We start from the raw sequence: 21,742 nt of genomic DNA on the forward strand, positions 1-21,742 counted from the left end.
GACGTTTCTGTGTCAATTGTTTTTAACGCTAATTTAAACTGGTTTGTTCTTGCCTTACCTTACCCGCAATTTCACGTTTGAAAATTTTTAAATAAAGTATATAATGATTAAAGTTTCAAAACGTGAATAACCAATGTAACGATCAGAGCACTTATTAATAAACAAAAAGAATGAAAATAACTTAATCGAAAAAAAAATTCGGATTATCTTCTAGTAGAAACATGCGGTTATTTCTGATGAATGCAATCAAGAGTAATAGATTAGAAAGTTCTTAGCAAATTCAAAATTTGCCAATGAAATTAAAACTTGTCTTGCAGTATTCAAAACAAACGGAAATCATTTGAAAATTATCTAAAGCAAAATGTATATATCGGAATTTGGATTATTGTGTTCAAATCGGCTTGCAAGGATCACCGTTAAGTGTTTAGTACCTGCATAGTTCTCCAGTTAGTGTGCTGGTACTCGTTGTCGATGTCGACATCCTTATCCATCTGCACCCAATTTGATCCAACTTACATACTTATATTGATACTGATTCTTCCTTATGCAAAAAACTACAAGGTATACAGCCCTAAGGGTTGTACGAAAGGGTGACGTAGGACTATATCAGATCATCAGATCAAAGACTAATGTAAACTGCATTTCTGACATATGTATGTTTATAAAAATCTGTGTGTGCCATTGTTTAAGTGAATGTTTAAAAGAGAAGAGCGAAATATTCTGATTCAATTCTTCGTTGAATGCAATGGTGGCTTTAAAAATACGTGGACGGGGGTTCATAAGTACAACGCCTGCAAACTTCGAGACAGAATTTTTTTTTAAAAATCACTTGTGTGCATCATAAAGGTTGATATGGTAATGAATGACCAATTTCTGTTTTATTTGTATGAGAGTCCTTATCATCCTACACAGAGGTGAGGGATCTCAAACCATCATAAAATAAATAAATTCAAAATAAATTCATGCCTCCAAAAATCCCCACATGCTAAATTCGGAGCCATTTGCTTGATTAGTTTTCGAGTTATGAAGAAATTTGTATTTCATTTGTATGGGCGCTCCCCTTAAAGAAAGCAAAGATTCTAATCTACCATAGAAAAAAATCCCCTGGTAAAAGACGGATGGGTCTCATTATACCATAGAACACATTCCTGCCTTCTAAAACCCCCACATGCCAAATTTGGTTCCATTTGCTTGATTAGTTTTCGAGTATTGAGGAAATTTGTGTTTCATTTGAATAAGAGCCCCCCCTCTAAGGCCCCCTTTAAAGATGCTCTCTCACCCCTCTATAAAATTGCTGGTCATTTTATCTATCCAACGACACATAAATTGTTCAGTTTCGTTCAGTAGTTTAGTAGTTATTAGCATTTGAAATCTTTCATTCAAACGTTACATTTCTATTTTCGTTTTCACAAAGTGATACCCAGTCCCAGTATAGTAAACAACGACGTAGTCCTACGTCAAAAAAGAGTAGCACCCTCGAACCACGCCATTAGTTAACTCCTTAAAAGAATTTTTGTTTTGCCGCAACAGTTAAGTTAGCCACGTGAATATATCTTAATAACCGTAGTCTGAGGGGAGCTCCGTAGCTGCAAGGTTACAGAGTCTGGGTTCAAATCTTAGTAGAATTAAGCCTTAGACTATTAAAGGAACTAGATATACCAGTCTTTGATTTCCTCATATATGACTAGCGACAGGGTTTACTATACTATCATAGGTTTGTGTGTTTTATGTCATTTGATGTTAAGTGACTTAGGGTTTATTCTTAGTCCCCTTACTACTACCCTGCTTTCATGGTTAGTTCTTTATTACCCACTAAACACCTTTTATAGTTTGTGTACTGGATAGAGGACCTATCCAGGCACGGCTTAGCCAAGCCCGATGAGGTCTCGCTAGGCTCATCTATAATGAGACGAAACTGGTTAGAACATGCTTCGAAGAAAGGTTAAAACAAACACAAATATTAGAAAAATAAGCTTATTGCTACAAACACCCCAGGCAATGTCACAATAGATTTAAGTATTGGCCGCAATGATAGGCTCGTACCGAAAAAAATATGAAATAAAGAAATTATTGAACCTGAGGTATGTAGAGTATCTAGATTAGGCTGAGACATTAAAGGAAAACAGAGAAAAATGAAATGTTAGAAGGGTTATTTGAAGCATCCTTATGTGTTTCGTAAGTTGTACACACCAGCAAGCTAGGAGATCTCCAAATAAGTATGCCAGTCCCCGTTTCACCATCTCTCGAATCAATTAGTAGACGCGACGGGACTGGTATCAGGCTAGGATAAAACAGGTGACTGTCTAGAAAACGATCTACTGGCTTTAATCATGGTCCGGACTTGAGCAGGTCCTCTTGGTCCGAGGAATCTCGTTTATCTGACAGCAAATCGGACCGAGATTCTATTAGCAATGTCTAATATCTAATGAAATCTTCAATCATGTCCCGTCAATTAGAATTTTATGACAAAATGTTGCACATATTTTGAACCCTCTACGATAAAACTGAACGTTGTCATGATGTAGGGCTTTTTAACTAATCAGTAAATGAACAGCGGTCACGTTTACTTCTGAATGTGGGTATATGTCAAAATACTTGTGATTTCAGGTGGGACTCGGGGTAAAAATTTACCAAATGTGATTGTTGCGTTGTTCAGAAAGTGCTTTTATTCCGTTTAAGAATAAGACCAGTATGTGGATCTCTGATAATTAATAGATGAATGTTTCTGGGATTCATCCCTATTTATCACAGCTGTCACAAATATCTCCGAAAAATGTCGGATTGATTGGGTCGGTCGGGTCTTAGGATTAGTAAGGGGATGTAAGCGGGATACCAGATCCGGTTGGATGCCGAAGGACTTTTCTGTAATGATTACGGGTAATAATAGAAGTGCTCAGGTTACAGATGGGAATATTAGGTCAATTCGTGTCGTGTGTTCGAGTCTCGGCTGGGCGGTGCTGCTAGATAGAGTCAGTAGGATTTTTGCACTGGTCCCATGGCTGTCCTGTGCTCTGATGGCCTGCCGCAGGGCCGGCTGTCGATGGGGCAGGGTCAAGTCTTAGAGAGACGTTTAAGCCACAGCTTTACTACATTAGCTCTTTGGTCTCGAGAGTTGGAAGGCGGGTGCGTCTCTATATTTTAAAGCTTTTGTCGACTACCGCGAACGTCCAGCTTGTGCTGCGCTCAATTTACTTTGTATCTTGGGACAGTGCATAAATGCTAGGGGGATGAAAGAATAAATTTGCCTTGATAAGTTGATAGCCACTTCATTTGTGGTTGTTCGTGTTGGAAATTTGATAATGGGCGCGCGGTTGAGGACCGGTGTCAGGCAGGGCTGGCAGGGCTGACGAATTCTCCACTTCACTATACTATATTTTACAACACAAGTAGTACCAAAGTCCAAAGCACATTTACAAATTCGATCTATCATTTTCTTTATCATCATCATCATTATCATCATCATCGTCATCATTATATTTAAAATTTGACATTCTGGCCTTTCGCAGAGATCTTAGAGTCCTTAGAGTCAGTTCGTAGAGTCCGCGCAGGGCCGGAACGCCTCCGTCTGCGGGCAGAGGCGTGACGACTATGCTTGGGGCTCTTCCTGTGTTTTAGTGGGCGACATTGCCCGTCTCGTCAGGTAGAACTGATGTCTGAGGTCTCCCTGACAAGGATGACGCTCACATCAAATGGTTGACTAATATTTGCCCGTTCAAAGCAGACTCGAAGACAAGCGATGAGGGAAGGGATAATTTGGCCAGAGTAAGTTCCAGAACGATTCAGAGACGCCTCGTTGAGAAGCAGCTCGCCGTTATTACCTATATGCTCACCGTTCTGAAATTTGCTAAAAAAAACATCTAGATTCGATTAGACTCGAAAAGGGCAAAAAATAGCGGAATGTTCCACGGTCTGATGGAAGAAAAGGGAATTTGGTTGGATTTGGGTTTCGATAGACTCCGCACTTTCTAATCTCAGTATACAATAAAAACATTCAACCTTCGAGAAGGTCTGGAGATATTTCTCTTGGTAAGGACCATTGTCTATGCGCAGAGATTTGGGAAACTGCAATGCTGCCACATGCGGATGACAATTGCGATTAAAATGACAGCTTATGCAAGATAATGACCCTAAGCATGCTGCTTGATTGATCAAAAAATGGTTTGAAGATAATAAAATTGATCTTATGCAGTGGCCGTCCGGCACAGTCACCAGATCTGAATCCTACAGAGAACCTCTGGCAGATTGTTGAAAAGTCCGTGGGCCCTGTAAAATCAAAGAACAAGGAGAAACTGTAAACCTACACCCAAGAAAGTAAATTATTCGTATTATTCTTTGTCGTTTATTTTGACGTAGGACGTCTTACTACCGCGTGTCATTCCATAATTTAGATTGTAGTTACCGTCACGAAAATACAAAAAAAAATGGAACGCTAGTAGTTCTGCCAATTATGAAGATTTTCCTGGTTTAGATACCGATCGACTCATAACAGATGTAGCAATTATGTGGGTTCTACTATTTTCCTTTTCAATCACGAATTAGTGAAAATTAACGAAAAGTTTCAAGGTCAAATATCCCCATACATTTTCTTCGCGATCGCCTTGCTTCACAGGCAGGGACGACAGTTAAACACACCTGTAGGGAACGAGCCGAGTTAGATAAATCAGCGTAAAATAAATTAATGAAACTGAATTATTTACTTGAGTGTAACTGAAACCCCTAGCATAGGAAGAATACCGTTATACGAACAATAAGAGACAAGGAGAGAAATGTATCGTTCAATAGGAGACTTACGCATACTGTGGCAAGATATAGCATACTCTAAACAAGATTCAGTTTTTGGACGAACGTCGATTTTTACGGACGCTGTTCCGTATTCCGGAGGGCTCGGTTGGAAATAACCGACGGACACGACAACACCATCTGTTTACTGTGACTTCAATTACTTTATTTTTAGAAAAAACTGAAAAAGCGCTCTCGTCCCAATAATTCGACGATTCTTTATGACGTTCAGCCTTATACTAATTTGATATCTGTGCCAGGGAAGTACGCCAGAAAAAGTCAAAGTTCAGTGGTCGCAACAAAATCTCTTGAGGCCGCTATGAACTATGAAAAAATTGAATGTAAATGCGTTAGAAATTATCTAAATATTATTAATCTACGATTGTAACCATTTTATGTTTAAAAAAATTAAGAGTTATCCATTCGATACAAATAAGTTTTCACCAACCTGCGGTAAGACGCAGTCCTACGGCAATAAAATGATTGTTCGAAGCATTCTATAACCGCAATTTTTTTGTCATGAACACACTGAAGGCATCATTTTTTTGTCATTAAAGTATGTATACGAAAACTGACTGGTAGGGTAACCAACGTATTTTGGACCCCTTTAGCAGCTGTACATAATTTGGACACTTACAGCAAAATCAAATGGAAGTGTCCAAATTATGTACAGCTGCTGATGGGGTCCAAAACAGGTTGGTTACCCTATAATTGGAAGTTAAATATTTTGTGTTACCAAAAACGGATACTTTTGTTACCCAAAATCGAACTATGCCAAATTTGAAATCCCACTGTATTGCAGAAATTAGTTTCCGTCCTCATTTCGCTTTACTTTACATTTCGAATGGAATTTGATAATTGAACCAGCTTTGTTTAGACATATTTTACAACAGCCTAATTTAAAAATCCCGGAAATATCACGGTCTACGGTCCTTCTAAGGTAGAATAATGGCATTTTTGTCAAGATCTACGCAATTGTCCGTTTTAGGCCGCTTCAATCACTTAACCAAGCTTCGAAAACTATTTTGCCAGCAACCTAGCAACACTGCCCAATATCTGACGTCGTGAGCTCCTTGGTGGAAGATTTTTGATAGATTTTTTTCGTCTCTGAATCAAGTTTATTCAATTAGTAATTCATCCGAGTAAACCCGCCGAAAACTAGCCCAATGAAGCCGGAATCACTGTTTCGCGCCCGAACACACAGAACCACGTTCAGCATGGCAAAATCGATGACAGGTCGCTCGCTCGTACAAAAATGTTGATAGGTGTAGTGTAGTACAACCGGCAGGCAGCAGCAGAAATTCGAGCCGAAACCCGAAACGAGATGCGTCACACCGACGACGTTTTGCCGCCGCCGTAGTGTTGTATTTGTGTGCAGTCGATCGAAAGGGAACGCTGCTTTTTACCTACTTTTGTTCGTGGATTTATTTTTCCAGAAGAAGCTCTATCTCCAAGGCCCATGTCTCTTAGGTGTAGATTACTAATTTAAAGGCTTCTCGTTGTGAATCTACAACCAATCTACTAATTCCATTACAATTGTAATATAAATCAACTGTTATAAATACATGTGCAGAAAAAAAATCCCAATTCCATTCGACGATTGGCAAGTTTTTTCTGCGTTTGACGTAACCACCGGGCCATGTGGCTATAAAAACTGGCTACTCATTGAATTCTACATTTTCCGTTCCTTTTATGTGCGATTTCGCATGTGCTCCATATCCTCGTTTAACGTTTTTTTTTCGCCAATCTTGGATATGCCCACACAAACACTTGAAAGCCGGTTGATTGCCAACCACACCAACACATCCTGACAAATAACCGCTAGCAAAGCTAGAATACGTGTTCCATCAGTCACGAGCGTAATTGACTCGCCTACCTCACTGTTCTCCGCCGCAAAGCGGCAAAAGAAAGGTACGGACAAAGAGAATGAGTAATAAACGCGAGGTGCGAGGAAAAAGCCGTAAAACCTGAATCATCTGCAAGCGAATTCGCGCAATAAAGAAAGAAAGAAAGCAAGAAGTTGTACAGCACAAGCGCAATCACATTTGGGTTGCCTCTGTGCGATTCTACTAATGTTCTGTGACTCAAGATACATACAACTTTTAATTTTTGTCCTTCTGGGTATCCATGTCCACCACCGTCACCAGCAGAAACCACACTCCACAGGACCATTCCACCGCTTCCGGTGGTTTCGTCTTGTTTATCGCCTCATCACCAATCGACCGACATCTGGTAGATGGCATTAGATAACCAAAATGTCATCGTACACGAGGTGCCAGCCCGTTGGCTGACTTTCTGGCTACCATGTTCCGTATGGGATAAAACTCGATTCTGCGCAGAATTCAGTCTGTCGAAGTATATCACACAGGGACAGCGGAAAAGGGATGGCGTATGGAGGAAAGGATATTTCTGGAAGGAAATACCACTTGACGAGTGCTTTTCGGAGGCTGCCTGGCGCACTGGTTGGCTGGCTGACTGGCTGGCATAGCGACAGATGAAATAAATTACAACGGAGAGATAGATTCCCAGCACCACCTGATCCGTTCCACCAGAAGCCCGGCGAATGCTCCGTAAATCCTTACAGGTTCACACCATTCTATCCAGAGCCAGACACGGATTTGGGTCGTACATATGAGGAAAGTGCTGTGTGCCAGAAGATGCTCTCATGAATAAGCAAACAGATTGGGCAACATAACATCACCAGATAAAGAAAGCAGTGCCCATGTCCGGCGATTGCTGCCGCTATCGCCTTTCAAGGATACCAAATCAATGCACCAGAAGAAGGCGATAAAAGTTGAATGTTGGTTGGGCTGGTAGATTGACTGCTAACTTTGTTATCAGATGTGAAAGTTTCGCATATCCTTCCGTTCGTTACAGTTCCGTTAGTTTACAGCCTAGAAAGTAAATTTGATTTAAAGAAAAAAGCTGTTACTGTTAAATTCTTTCATTTACATGAAATGAAAAAAGAGAGCAGTACCGTGAACAAGTAGTTCCAATTTACGTAAGCAGATTTTGCACGGCACGGCGGCTGTCATATGTTTCCACATCTTGCGTGCTGCTGCACAGAGTAGAGAGGAGGCACTTCAGATTCGGAAAGCTTACGGCTCAAGTACCATGCCATGCGGAGTGGCGACAGTGCAATTTACACAAATTGATTGTGATACGGTAAACACCAACGACGGTGGATCGAAGGACAGTTTTCACTGTGCATGGCGAAATGAAACTCCCACAAATAAAAAAAAACCCTTAGCTTCCGAGTTACCACTTTGTTGTTTGCTAGCAATTCGACAGTTATGTCAATTATTATGACGCTACCTGAGCTTACCTTGAAGTTACAATGTGTACAATATACATAGTAAAAGATATTGGAATGTTACAGAACCATCGGCAGCGTTGTTATACGATAAAAGCTATCGGCAAACAAACTAAAACAGTGTAATGCAGAAGTTCTGGACAAAATCGAAACCAATTGAGTTCAACGGGTTATTGAAAATCAGCTCGAGGATGTCTACAGCATTGGATGCGCCTCCATCGAAGCATGTATATTTACCCGTTGTCCAACCAGGAGCAACGTGAACCTTCGACCGAACAGCTCCCTCCGCAATGGCTGGCTGGCAGCTTCTACTACTGACATCGCAATCCAATAAAAAAATAAGTCTACCCCGCCTGTCGAATACTGTTTGATGTAGCAGTTTTCGGTTTATTTGTATATTTTTCTTTTTCGTCCTCCTACCGCTGCTCTAACCTTCTCTGACGAACCCTTGCCAACCCGAACCGTACCGATTGCATTTGCGGAATGCTCGATAATGTTTTCGGTCAACCATTTCGCTATTCGTTGGTTTTCAATAAATTCGAAAAAATGCACGGAGTTTTGTTTGAAATTGTTAGCGACCTTTTGAAAACTGTAATATATTCATTCAAACGACTGTTGTGCGTACAGTATTTAACCCTTGTACAGAATTTTAGAAAATTACAAAGTATAAAATGTAAGTATAAAATTGTAGAGAGATCATTGGAATTTCAACGAATCGGTATCCGGAAAACATCCACTTGCTAAGCTATTATACAACGAAAATGTTTGTTAGATAACCGTTCATTTTTATGGATCATTTTCTGTCGATGCACCATGACGGGGACCTACGAAGCACCAGAGCCGCAAGATATCCGGGTCTGCTTTGACAAGCAAGTCGTGGGCTCGAATCTTAAATCGGGCCTTTTGATGTTAAGTGGCGTTTAATCTAACACCCCTCCACATTCTTCCTTCATACTGAATTCCAGATTTACCAACAACGAAACCTCTTTAAAGTCGGGCTATATTATTAGAATAGTTCTGGCTCGAGGCGCATAATCTGAGGGCAAACTATAACTGGTTTGCGCACTTCTGACTCTAGACATCGACAAACGTTGAAAAATTGTGAAAAGAAAAGGAGTAGAAACTCCAGCAGAACAAACTGGCCTAAGTTTCAGGGGAAGCTCGTCACTTAAAGCTTGAGGGGAAATGAACAGTCAGTAACTTTTCGTCGGAAAGCCCAATTTTGTTTCAAACAAAAAACTGCTTTTGAAATTCTCGAATCAATGACGACTCATTTCTCCTTTAAATTGTGGAGCTGACCACTACCTTGTGACCACCTAAAACACGGTTTCCCGTCGTCCATATCCAATGACGAAAGAAGGAGGATTGGATGTCCGCTCGCTGTGGCCCATTTCGTCTTGTTCCTACCGGATTCGATGCGAAAATTATTTTTGCAAGATAGTTATCCGGCATTCTAGCAACATGTCCTGCCCAACATATCCGTCCAGCTTTAGCCACTTTTTGAATACTGGGTTCGCTGTAGAGACGTGGAGTTCGTGAATTATTCTTCGTCTCCATACACCGTTCTTTCGCACGCCGCCAAAGGTTGGTTTTAGTACCCACCGTTCGAAAACTCCGAGTGCTCGTAGGTCCTTTTCCAGCAATGTCCACGTTTGATGCCCGCAGAGGACAACCGGTCTAATGAGATTTTTGCACAATGTACACTTCGTACGGGGGCTCAGATTGTTCGACCGCAAGTGTTTGTAGAGTCCCTAGCAGGCCTTTTAATCTCACGGCTGGTATTATTATCTTCTGTTGCCAGTGAAACAAGGTCTACGAACTCGTCTACTACCTCAAACTCATCCCTGTCGATTACCACGGTACTGCCTAAGCGGGCCTTGTCGCGCTCGGTTCCACCGGCCAGCATATACTTCGTTTTAGACGTATTTATCTTGAATCCAATCTTCTCTGCTTCGTGCTTTAGTCTGGTGTAAGATGTACTGATCTGCCGACAGCATCCACGTCTTCAGCAAAGCAGATTAAATTGACTGGATTTATTGAAAATCGTACCCCGCATTTCGACCGCCGCTTATCTCATAACACCTTCAAGCGTAATGTTGAATAGTAGGTAGGATAGAATAGCTGGTCGAAGTGCCCTGCGAGATTCGAATAGGTCCAACAATCCACTCGAGATTCTCTCACAGCACTGAATCTCATCCATCATAGCCATGATAAGTTTAGTAAGCTTACCTGGAAAGCCGTTTACGTCCAGAATTTTCCATAGCTTTTGCCGGTTTACACTATCATATGCAGCTTTGAAATCAACGAACAGGTGAAGCATGGGGACTCGGAATTCGTGGCACTTCTGAGAATTTGAATAAACGTTCTCTCATTTTACGTTCAAGAATTGGATTTCAAACAACTAAATTCAGTATTTAGTAGTTCTTGGTCAGCAAACCGTCCTTCTTGGCAAGCCGGACGATGCAGTCGTCCGATTCACCCATCCGGCGGATTTCGCCGCAGATGGCGTACACCTTGGAGGTTTCGAGCATGCGGCCGGTTTCCGGGTTCACATCGACAATGTTGATCTGAATCGAGGCATGGTCCTTAGCGTGAATGATCCGGTTGCTGGAAGAGCACTTCCTTGGGCAGTACAAATCAACGAATTCTCCGGCGTCGTTTTCCATCTTTTTTATTGTTTTAGCAGGGAGTAAACTTTTACAGAAACACTTCCACACAATGGCGAATCAGAATTTACGTCCGAAATTTGGATTATAGTTCTCTCTTTTTAAGTCTAAAATTCGAACGTACGTCTAAAACTTAAATCGACTTTCTTTTTTTAAGTGCCCCAATAGTGGGCGTAAAACAAGATTTGAGTGTAGAGTAGGGCGGGGCATAAGTGCGATGTTTGAAGTTGTCATCAATTTTCGCGAGATATAAAGAAGAACAACAACAAAATATATTTTACAGTGATGCAGCAACTCAATGTCTTTACATTCAACTATAAATCATCTGGAATAATAATGTTATTGAAAATGAATTCTTCATTCTTCTGAACAAGTGCCGATTCGCACTTTTACCCCACTAGCGGGGTAAAAGTTCGATTACCGCGGGGCAAAAGTGCGAAGCTCGAATCCATGAAATTAGCAGAGCAGTAGCTAACAAAACCATATTATCGTCAATCTGCGGTATGTTTCGGTAAGGAATATTCTCAATTTACACCTTTCCTATTTTTCGCTGGTGTATTGCGGCCTCCGACAGATGGAAACTTTCCCAAACGTTTGTTTTATGTTTCATCAGCGGAAAAACATTGTTTTCCTTCGACCAACATCTGTAGAACACAGTTTTCTGCAGATCTTCCATTTCTAGTATCTGTAATATAGTGCCAAAAGCTGTATATAAGCTATACATTTTTGCCCCGTCCGTGAGTCGCACCTTTACTCCGCTAGGCGCTTGACGGGGTTTGATTAAATTATGGAAAAGCGAAACTGTTATTTTCTTGATTCAAATAGAATTTCGTTTCGAAACAAAAATATTTTTAGGTTGTTATAAAAATTTCGTTTGAAACAAACGAATTTTTTTGCTCCGTGATAGAACTAGAACTCCTTTCCCCGAACAACCCCGTTGAGAATCGCGGCTATAACGCTGACGGACGAGCAGCGTCGCCCGCAGTACCTTACAAGTCGCAAGGACTTGCATAGTGTCGTCGTCCCGTCAGTAAAATGAGTTAGATTCTCGATCCATGAATCGAACTTTTACCCCGTCAATAAATCGAACTTTTGCCCCGCTAGGCGCTTGACGGGGTTTGATTAAATTATGGAAAAGCAACATATATTTTGTAAATTCTTCTCACCGCAATTTCAAGAGAGATATCTGAGTGATGTAAAACGCTGTTACAATTTGTGAATAAGTAATATCCTCCTGTTGATATCGTATTTGCCGTACAACGAAATATTACATCAAAACCGTTCTAAAATAACTTTTACCCATAACTCAGCAACTATGATTCGTAAACAACAAATGTTTATGATGGATTAAAGCTGTCAAAGTACTCACCCATCCATGCCAATGTAGTCAATTTACTCGGAATCCGCACTGATAAATCATTGAATCGCACTTTTACCCGCATCGTACTTTTACCCCTCCTTACTCTATTAGTTGGAGCTATTGACAATACAAGATCTTATCAAATCGATTATGCTGGAATCTGAGAGGGCCTCCCAACTATATATCTAGGAATGAGAAAATAATTTTATCGTCGATGTCATTAGCGGCTGATAGCAACCGAAATTCGGGAAGGTGGATGTGGTTTGGACAAACCTTGAGAAGATTGCAGGACAAGGCTCAATACGACGTAGCTCCAAGGTTTTACAAGAACTTTCCCTGGTGACAAGTGAAGGCCATAGCAGATGATCGTCGGCAGTGAAGATGGAAGAGAGCGGGTGGCTGACATGGATCAATAAGTATGACAGTAAATACAATGATAATGAAGTCAGCCATAAACCTCGAACCAATTTTTTATAATACCGTCATCCGGGGATACTTGCAACACTTGCGCATCGCACTTTTGACAGCTCTAACGCATTTGTTTGTTAACATAACCATTTGTAGTCAATGGCGTTTTAAAGAAGGGACGTTTGCCTATTGTTTAGTTAAATTTAATCTATTATATCATTGATTTGCTTGTTTTTATACGATTGGAAAGTAATTTCACTTCCAGAGTAGCAAAAATGGATGCGCAAAGTTGCGTCAGTGTATTGACATGAAATTTTTTATTTGTCGTTTGGGGTTCCTGTACACAATTAGTGCAGCATATAAGCTAACAAATAGCAACTTTGAGCTTTATTTATATTTTGAACTTGGGGAAGTAACGTTGAATTCGTATTGTTAGGGGAACTGTGGGTAATACGAACAGGTTAAGAAGAACAGCTCATATAATACAGAGAACTTATGATTTATACAATCTAAATACAGTTTACTTCAGTTCAATATATTGTTTTCAAAAGCAGCTAGTAAAATATTTAACAAAAAAATGTATATCAATGTTTATTTTGAGTATTAGAAATGGTCCGAAAAGTGAACTTTTTTAGTGCTGCGGGTGAAACGGAAAATGTGTGGGGGTAAGATGGACAGGTATTGTAAATCGCCCCAACTGAGAGCATATTATTATTTTTGACCCTTAACAAATTGAATACGTAAAATATGGTGGTGTAGCGTCAAAAAATGAAGGGGGCAGTCCACCCCCTCCCACTAGAGGCAGCCAATAGAAAGTTGTTTGGCAGCGGCAATATGAACAAACAATCCCAAAACTGTTTCATGCCTGGCCGCTGCTAATTTGTTTGAAGTTCACGTTTGCCGGTTAAATTTACATTTATATGCTTGAGATATCACTAAGAAGCAAAATCAACAATTTTATTATAATATCTTCACTGACCATCTTACCCACACTAGCAGTTGTCCATTTCACCCCATCATTATACATTTTATTAAAGCGTTCACAATTTTTTATACGCAAATGAAATTACGCATTATTTCAAAGCAGATGTTACTTGACAAGGTATTAAATCGAAATATTTCATGCTATGGGCAACATTTTGAAATTAAACCACTTAAAAAGCTTAATTTCGATGAAAAAAAGTTACATCCAGACGCAGAATCATTTCAAATTTTTAGTTTTTCTGTACTTTATCAAAATTGGAAAGTTCTAAATGATGATGGAAACGTTCAGACATCATGAGATAGAAAGATGGTTGGATGCCCATCAAAAGATTTACGAATTTGAATGCTTAACTGGTAGAATCAACCACCTGTCCGTCTTACCCACCCTGTTCGTCTTACCCACAGTTCCCCTACTTCCAATATGGCGCGGCTTGCAGCACTTGTAAAATAGATAATTATAGTATGTACAGATGCAAACAGTATGTTTTCATCTGTACGATTTTATTTTGTCTACTGCCATCTCCAGAAAAATTAAAATTGTGAAAAATTCCACGTGCCTTCAAACGGCAATTTGAAGTTCGCCGACATGCTGCATTTTCACCGAATATCTTTAAAAAAACGATAGATAAAATTGGGAAACAAAACATGCCTCCAGTATCTCTTGTTTTACTAGAAATGGTAACATTTTCTAACAATATATCTAGCTAAACTTTTGCCGTACCTCGAGGCCAGCAAAACGCACATTTTTGTACCAAAAATCTTTAGGGAATCATCTCCTTAACCCTATACTTTTTGCAGCAGAGATAACAAGCTGAAACTTCCAGGAAAGTTTTGTTTTAGTTCAGCTAAAAACCACAGACATGTGTCCACCTTCCGGCAAAGTTACTAGTTTGAGCTGACTGAACGTTAGCAAGATTTGTTATGTTTACACGGATGTAATTTTGTTGCAGGTAACATCTAAGCTTTGTGCAAAAACAGGTCGATTAGATTATTTCTCAATCTTTGTTTCTTAGGATTCAAGTTGATACTTCAAACATTACTGTCCCTAGAATCAATAGAAGAGTGCGTGTTCTTAAAATACGAAGAAATCTAGCTTTAGTTTCCAGCAGGTCGCATAAGCCATGCTAAAGGGTTTAAAAACTTAAGCCAGAAATCGCCCAAATAAGCTTTATACTCGAGTTTTGACTGTCAGGGAAAAATATTTGATGCATCAGGGAAAATCAAGGAAAGTCAGAGAATTTTATTTTTGGATTTGAGTCGATACCCTGAACAGAAACTCGGGATCGTAGTTAGAAGTGGTTTGGACAAGCTTTGAGAAGATTGCAGGAATGCATTTTACTGTGATCCCCGCAAGGAGAACAAAGAAGAAGCAAGCTCCAAAGCCCATGACGGTACAGCTTAGCCAACGATATTCAAGCTTTTGACGAAAACCTTCCCTTGAAACGGGTGCAGACCATGGCAGGTGATCGTCGACAGTGGAAATTGGAAGAGCGGGCGACGGACATGGATCAATAAGTCAGACAGTAAATTCAGCCATGATTCTCGAACCAATTTTTACCAAATAGCTTCAAAAATAGATGAAAAATTGTCAAAATCTGACAAATTCAATTGTTAAAGTTCCCCAATAAGTCGGAAAATGACTGGTTCCACTTTCCACAACGCCTCGTTTTATTGCTTTAAAATAAATAACTATGGGATACGTTGTTTGAAGCAAACCATTCATCAAGCCGTTTTTCGACCTTTTCGTAACAATTGAAGAGTTGCGTGTCTCACCGAGGCAGCAAAACCTAGTGGGTAAGCCGCATGTGAAAGAATTTTCCAATGACCAGTTTTACAGTATGTGATGGAGTATTATTATGCAACAAAATCACTGTGTGTTGCCTGTTTTGGTATTCTGACAATTTTTCCACCCAAACCTCGATTCAAATTGATAAAATTGTATTATCAAATTTTGTTGTCCGTAGCGTTCAGTATTAGAGTTTGTGTTTGAGTAGCGCATAGCAGATTAGACCCTTCAGATCTCGCCAAACACAGAGCGCGTTACCTTTCCTATCGTCTAAAGCGATTTGACCGAGCAACCAATGGTAATAATACTGGAGTTACCCTGAGGATTCCCAGGATTCATTCAGCTCATGTGGAATCAATTTTCCAATCTTCTGGATCTTAATTTTGAAAAAATGTCTACTGAGAATTGAGAACAAAATGAGAACCAAAAGTAACAGAATAATCTGTACTTTCCACTGAAATGTAAATGGTACTTGTTTGCTGCAAGTTGAACACGATGACGTTAGTACGTAGGTACATTCATTTCTGCCGTGTGTACATGTGTAAATCTTTGTTTGGTACCATTCCGTTCTGATTGTGCCAACGAACCAGCAGAGGAGGGAGCCGGCATAACTATCGACAATTGATCTATTTTTGGACATCGGCAGCCAAATATATGAAAATTGTGTTTACCGAATTCAAACAAAACGTCCATTGAAGGCCGGTCGTGTCATATGTATTGCAATCGGTTTTCCACAATTTTTTCTGATATAATATTGTTATCCGTCAGTTCAGCGTAGCAAAATATAATTACGAAAGCCAAAGCTTTCACCAAGGCATGCCTGTCTGTCCGTCCTGCAGGAAAAGAAACTATCCTATACCGAAAAAAAAACAAAGTCACAAGGAATTATTTGCTTTGCCTTGCGTGGTATGAAAATTTGTCACTCATTCATGTGCTTGCTGGTGGGAGTAGATAACGATACATACTGCAGGTCAAAAACAGGTAGATCTAGTTATGTTTTGTGTCATTCCAGTATAATACTTGACTGTTTACAAAAAAAAATCTAAACAGCAGTTCGTTTACGTGCATCAAAAACTATAATTGAATAGCGGCACAGGATCCAACAGAGCGAGCAGCACAGCCGTCACCGTATCGTTAACGAGGACAATAAAACTTCGTTTTCCATTGCTCTCGTGCGTTTATCAACGGAGCTACATACGGCACCTTGCTTATTGTAGATGAACTCACTTGTTTACTCACAACTACTCATTTGGGAGCGATATGCGTATGCCGCTTATATAAAAAAAACTGACTGACGTCAGCATTAAAGGTCATGAACAACATGCTGGAACAAGTATTTTGCAGTTGGTCAGGAAATTTATCCCGGTATCGAAGAATTTCATATAGGATTTCGAAGTTATAGTTAATTGTTATGTAGATATGCGTAAATTTCACAGTTACTTCAAGTGGAACTGCCTGTAAAAATTTTGAACATTTTTAAAATTGCTTTCCTAAAACAGTTCACTTTTGTAAGTTCCAGCCTGAATTTGAATCAATGAAGGTGTTAATCAGGAAATTCTCATTCCGTGCCTTTTGACGCAGGTGGCACTAAATTGAACTAAAATGAATAATTAAAATGCATCCACTTAGAAATGTGCCCTGTGCTGGCTATACATTTTCCATTATGTAGCTACGGATGGCATGCCTAAATAAACTGATGATGTCTAGGGATTTGTCATGGTAGATAATCGTTACCCTTGAACCACCACCGTAGCATGTGGAAAAGGACCAACAAGTTTTTATTTCTCCCAATTCCAATTTACCATGCTATTTTTAGCCCACATATATGCGCACGAGAGGCTAGTAACCTTTCGATTAAACATCGAAATACACGAACTTTTGGGTAAGGTGGTAATATATTTAATAAGACGTTTTCAACAGAGCATCAGTGACAAATTGATAATTATTTTCAGTGACAGTTTCTGATAAGGCGTTGAAAAAAAAGCATCGTTTTGAAAGAGGAAAAAAACATTGATTTACATGAGGATTCATGGGTTAGGGCCCAACCCGCCCACGATACTGTTCGTGCAACGTTCGATCCTGCTTTGTAACTTGATAGCTATTGAAAGGATTACGCCCCGCTATACTGTCTGTCAGTCTGTCTGTCGGTCGCTATACTTGCTTTCGTTCTGACGTATCCACTGAAATCATTATTTCACATCTTTCGCCTACATGGAATTAGTAATGGTACTGACTGCATACGTTTGCTGATGTTAGATCAGTTCGAATTCAGAAAAAGAAATTGCTTTTTGAAGTGACATGCCTAATACGAGTTTTTAAAGAGAATAAGAGCGAAATATAGCTTGTAATTTGAACCATATCGTGATTTTAACTGTGCTGTACTATTAAACTTAGGATATCCTACTCGCTGTTATCAAACCGGAAAGAAACCTTTTTTAGATTTCCATTAAAAGTCAATCTTTCCGACCGCGGGGTGGGGGGCGGGGTGCATCTTCGCAAGAGCGAAGTACTAAAAATAATTGGATATGCTTTATTTGCTTTTGCGTGCAATCTTCCCACGGAGGTTGGCGCGAGAGTGTCCTTGCGCTAATTAAAGTGGGATTCGTTGTTTTTTTACAAACAGCGAAATGAATCAGGAAGCTTTTCCTTGACCTCTTTACGAACTAAATATAGAGAGCAGTTTCTTCGTCAGTTCAGTTCGTTTTTCATTATCCTGGACGAGTTTATTGTCAGTTTGTTTGTTTTTTCCCCTGCTTTATGCTCATTTTATGTTCGCGGTACTGAGTGAGCATACCAAAAAGTGACCTGGTTTTGCGCTGTGCAATCTACACAAAAGTAAAAGCCATTCATTCTTCGTTCGTAAGTCTGCTCCTGTGCCGTTCTGGTGAAGTCGACAATCCAGTGACTGCGGCTTCGTTGGAAATGTGAACTTTATTCCACCGTCGTCGTTGCAATGGAAAGATAGAAAATGTTTTTTTTTTGTTTTTTGAATCATGGATCAAACAGGTAACATGACAAAGGATTGATATGGTATTGCGTATTGATGATCCATCTCCTAGCGAATCGGTCTGCAGTTCAGCTTGTTTCGCTCGAAACTGTACCCATGGTTGGACCAAACCATGCATCATAGACCATGTTCTCAATGACGTCTCGAACATCAGTAACAAGATACGTTCCGTACAGGTCTCTTTTTACGTTCCTCTTTTTATTGTTCCATTTTATCCACCGGACGCTACTAGTAATTTAATAAGTGATCAAGCTTGCACTAGACTATCTTCCTACCTGAGAGCAGATTGTTACTGACAAATGTGTTTCTTCAAATTGTGAAGCTATCACTCGTTTTACCGGCCCATTTTGTAAGAAGGATGTCAACTCAAAAAAGCAAGCATTAATGGACGTCTTGCGCGCTGAGGGAGCAGAACAGCATCACTTTCAATTTGAAAATTAAACAAATCAGATTGGTATTTTATATAAGACTTTTATTTATTTGACATCCAATGAAAAATATTTTAATAACACTTTTAGGGTAATTGATCTTGAATGGACCTATTTAGCGCTTTTTAACACCACCACTCGCACTCCTGCTCAATTTACTCGTCATTTATAAATAATATGTGGTGATGTTACTATTTGTTGGAAAGTACCACCTTTTTTCTACATTATCAGTACTTTAAAAATGTATAATTGATGAAACTTTTATTAAATATATCGTTTTTTGCCAAAGCCTTTTTTTGATCTTGAATGGACCCAACATGATCTTGAATTGGACCTATTTTTGATTTTGAAATGGACCCAAATTAGGATTGTCATAGTTTCTTCCATGTAAATGAACAAAATAATAACAAAGATTTTTTTTTTAATAGTACAACTATACTATTGTTATTTATTAATAGGACACAAGATTGAACAGCTTTTACCTTTCTTATACTCTGTTAGAAAGGTATGAAAGTCGGTTGAAAAATTTGAAATCGGTCACAGTCACCGAGGGTCTTGTTTTTATGTCAGCCCAACAATTGAACAATGTTCCAGTGACTTGATATGCGTTGTGTATGTATCTGTGTGTGACATTTGTATATTGGGAATTTATTATTACCTGTTGCTCAGATATGATTGAAACGATTTCCACGTCATAAGAAAATTATGTCGCCTATTAGTTTCAAAAATTTAAACCATTCATTAAAAATATGTAATATAACTTATATTAAACGTAGTTTATCAAGTACAGTGGGGTTCGAGTTTTTATTTAGTGACTACATATTTCGAAAGGTCAGACTTTTACTGACGTAGGACTACGTCTTACTGCAAAGCATCTAAAGGTTTGCGACATTTTGAATATAAAACCGTTGCAATCGTGAAAAATTCGTTAATTAGTGGTAATTATTCAATTTTTGACACATTTATATGCATTTTTTTCAGTTGAAAAATGGTCTAGATTTTGCCACGGTTTCGATTTTGGCAACATAGGCGACACGCATTTGTTGTCAAATTCGAAATCATACTGTAAATGGTGCTTGAAAAAATTAGACTTGGTAATTCTACTAGGTTTAAAGGTAAGTTTAGATACTAGGTTTTAATTTTAAATGATAGTCGATGAAGAACTGTACCACATAGAAAATAGGAAGTTTCAAAAATGAATATTTTAGATCTCAGGGTCACTCAATTTCGGTGGACAAGGAGGTATTAATTCTGTTACAAGTCAGAGGGGAGAGGTGCTTAAAGAAAACTTTACATCCCCCAAGAAAAAAATCAGAGGGGTTGTGTATAAGATACGACCACGGTTGACGTAGTACAACAATAGTAGTACAACGTTAGTCCGGTTGCATGATTTTGAATATTTTACTAAACTGATTTTTAATCTATCTGTCAATCGACCAAAAGGTGATGTGAAGTCAACCTGCTTACTTATCGGCGGAATATAAGGCCTTTGCAAAATATTTTTTAAGATTTTGTCTTAAAAAAAAAATCGGGGGGCAAAAAAAAAATTGGAGGATCTGAGTATAAAATCAATTGTCCGTGGGCTCTACAGCCTGAAAAACTCGAAAAATGAGTGTACTTAACACTTCTAGCATGAAACAGAAATGGAAATTCGAATTCGGAGTTTCCGAAAATCGTCCAAAAAAAATTCTCTCGTTTTTGTCTTCTTTTCGTACATTTTTGCTTGGAAAATAAGAACGTATATATTAAAAGCAAGAACAGATTTGGTTTTCACGCTTAAACTTTAAATAAAAATGCTTCAAACCCATGTATTTTGCTCGATTAAAAAATTCACTTTGTCCCCCCCCCCATTTAGTGGCCCAACACCGGAAGGACAAAAACTTTATAAAATATTTGTAATGGCCTAATTTTACTTTATTCTGAGCCTCATAATTATTTTAACTAAACTAGAAAATTATCAAATACAATATTATTTTTTTAGGCATATCCAGTTCGAAAATGGTCCAGATATTGATCCAAATTTTTAATTTTTTGCACCATATCATTATCCAGGCCTTTCTAAATCCTCCATTGACGCACAGATGATTTTATTGCCAAACCGGGTAATTTTGTGGGACGGTTGGGCATCACAAAGTTTCACGAGGGTGAGGAAGTTGGCGTTCTTAACCATCAGAAGTGGCTGCTTCTTTTTACTCAGACGAGTCTAATTTTGTAACTACAGGATCCGGTTGAATTTTATTGGCCTTAGGGTTTTCGGTCAGCGCGCTAAAGGTGTTTTGAAGCTTTGGTATATGCTTGATTAACGTGTTTAAACTATTTCTCATCTGAGTTTTGTCAAAACTTAAACTTACAGCAAAACTTTTTGCTGTATTTATATGGAAAATACAGGACGTTATTTGTCCATGAAAAATTTTTGATTCCAACCATTTTTACGATGTTGTCTGTAGATAGTTAAGCAGGGATAACCATTTTAAATAGAGTTTGGAATATTAGCTTCGTAACTCAATTCGAAGTTCCAATATTAGAGTTTCCTATACAATAAAGCTATATATAAATCTTCAGAATTGTATTCTCAAACTTGTTTCATTCTTCTGTGCATTACTTTTAATGATACAAGAATTGTCCCGTTTAGCATAATTTGGGATTTTTTTTACATAAGGAGAACAAATTGGGAAAACTTTAGTCTACTTATATAGATTACTTATATAGATTATATAGATTACACTTTTGCTTCGTGCTAAAACAAATACGTAAAATCCAATTGAAAAATTTAAGTGTAACTGGTTTTGTGCTAAATGCAAATGAAGCAAAAATAGCTCTTTTTTAAGGGGCATAGTACCTTTTACACCACATTTTTTGCCTAATTTCAAATAATTTTTTCTCGATAACGCGAAAGGCAAATTGAATCGGGTTTTTTGCATTCGAAACATTGCATTTTATACTAATATTTGCAATTTTGTTTTCATAAGGGAACCTCTTCCCCTTGCCCTTACGGCTCCTTGAAGATAGTC

At 38.9% G+C, this 21,742-nt stretch overlaps 2 protein-coding genes across 2 annotated transcripts in view; one reads left to right on the plus strand and one right to left on the minus strand.

Moving 5' to 3' along the window:
* Window positions 1-21,742, plus strand: part of LOC128744102 (14-3-3 protein epsilon) — a 68,915-nt gene that overhangs the window by 1,846 nt on the left and 45,327 nt on the right. The window lies entirely within an intron of this gene.
* Window positions 10,483-10,811, minus strand: LOC128744103 (40S ribosomal protein S21). The gene has a single exon (XM_053840883.1). The coding sequence runs from the start codon at window positions 10,756-10,758 to the stop codon at window positions 10,507-10,509; it is 252 nt and encodes an 83-aa protein (XP_053696858.1). The 5' UTR covers window positions 10,759-10,811; the 3' UTR covers window positions 10,483-10,506.

Source organism: Sabethes cyaneus, chromosome 3 (genome assembly GCF_943734655.1).
Source record: "Sabethes cyaneus chromosome 3, idSabCyanKW18_F2, whole genome shotgun sequence".
NCBI classification, from domain to species: domain Eukaryota; kingdom Metazoa; phylum Arthropoda; class Insecta; order Diptera; family Culicidae; genus Sabethes; species Sabethes cyaneus.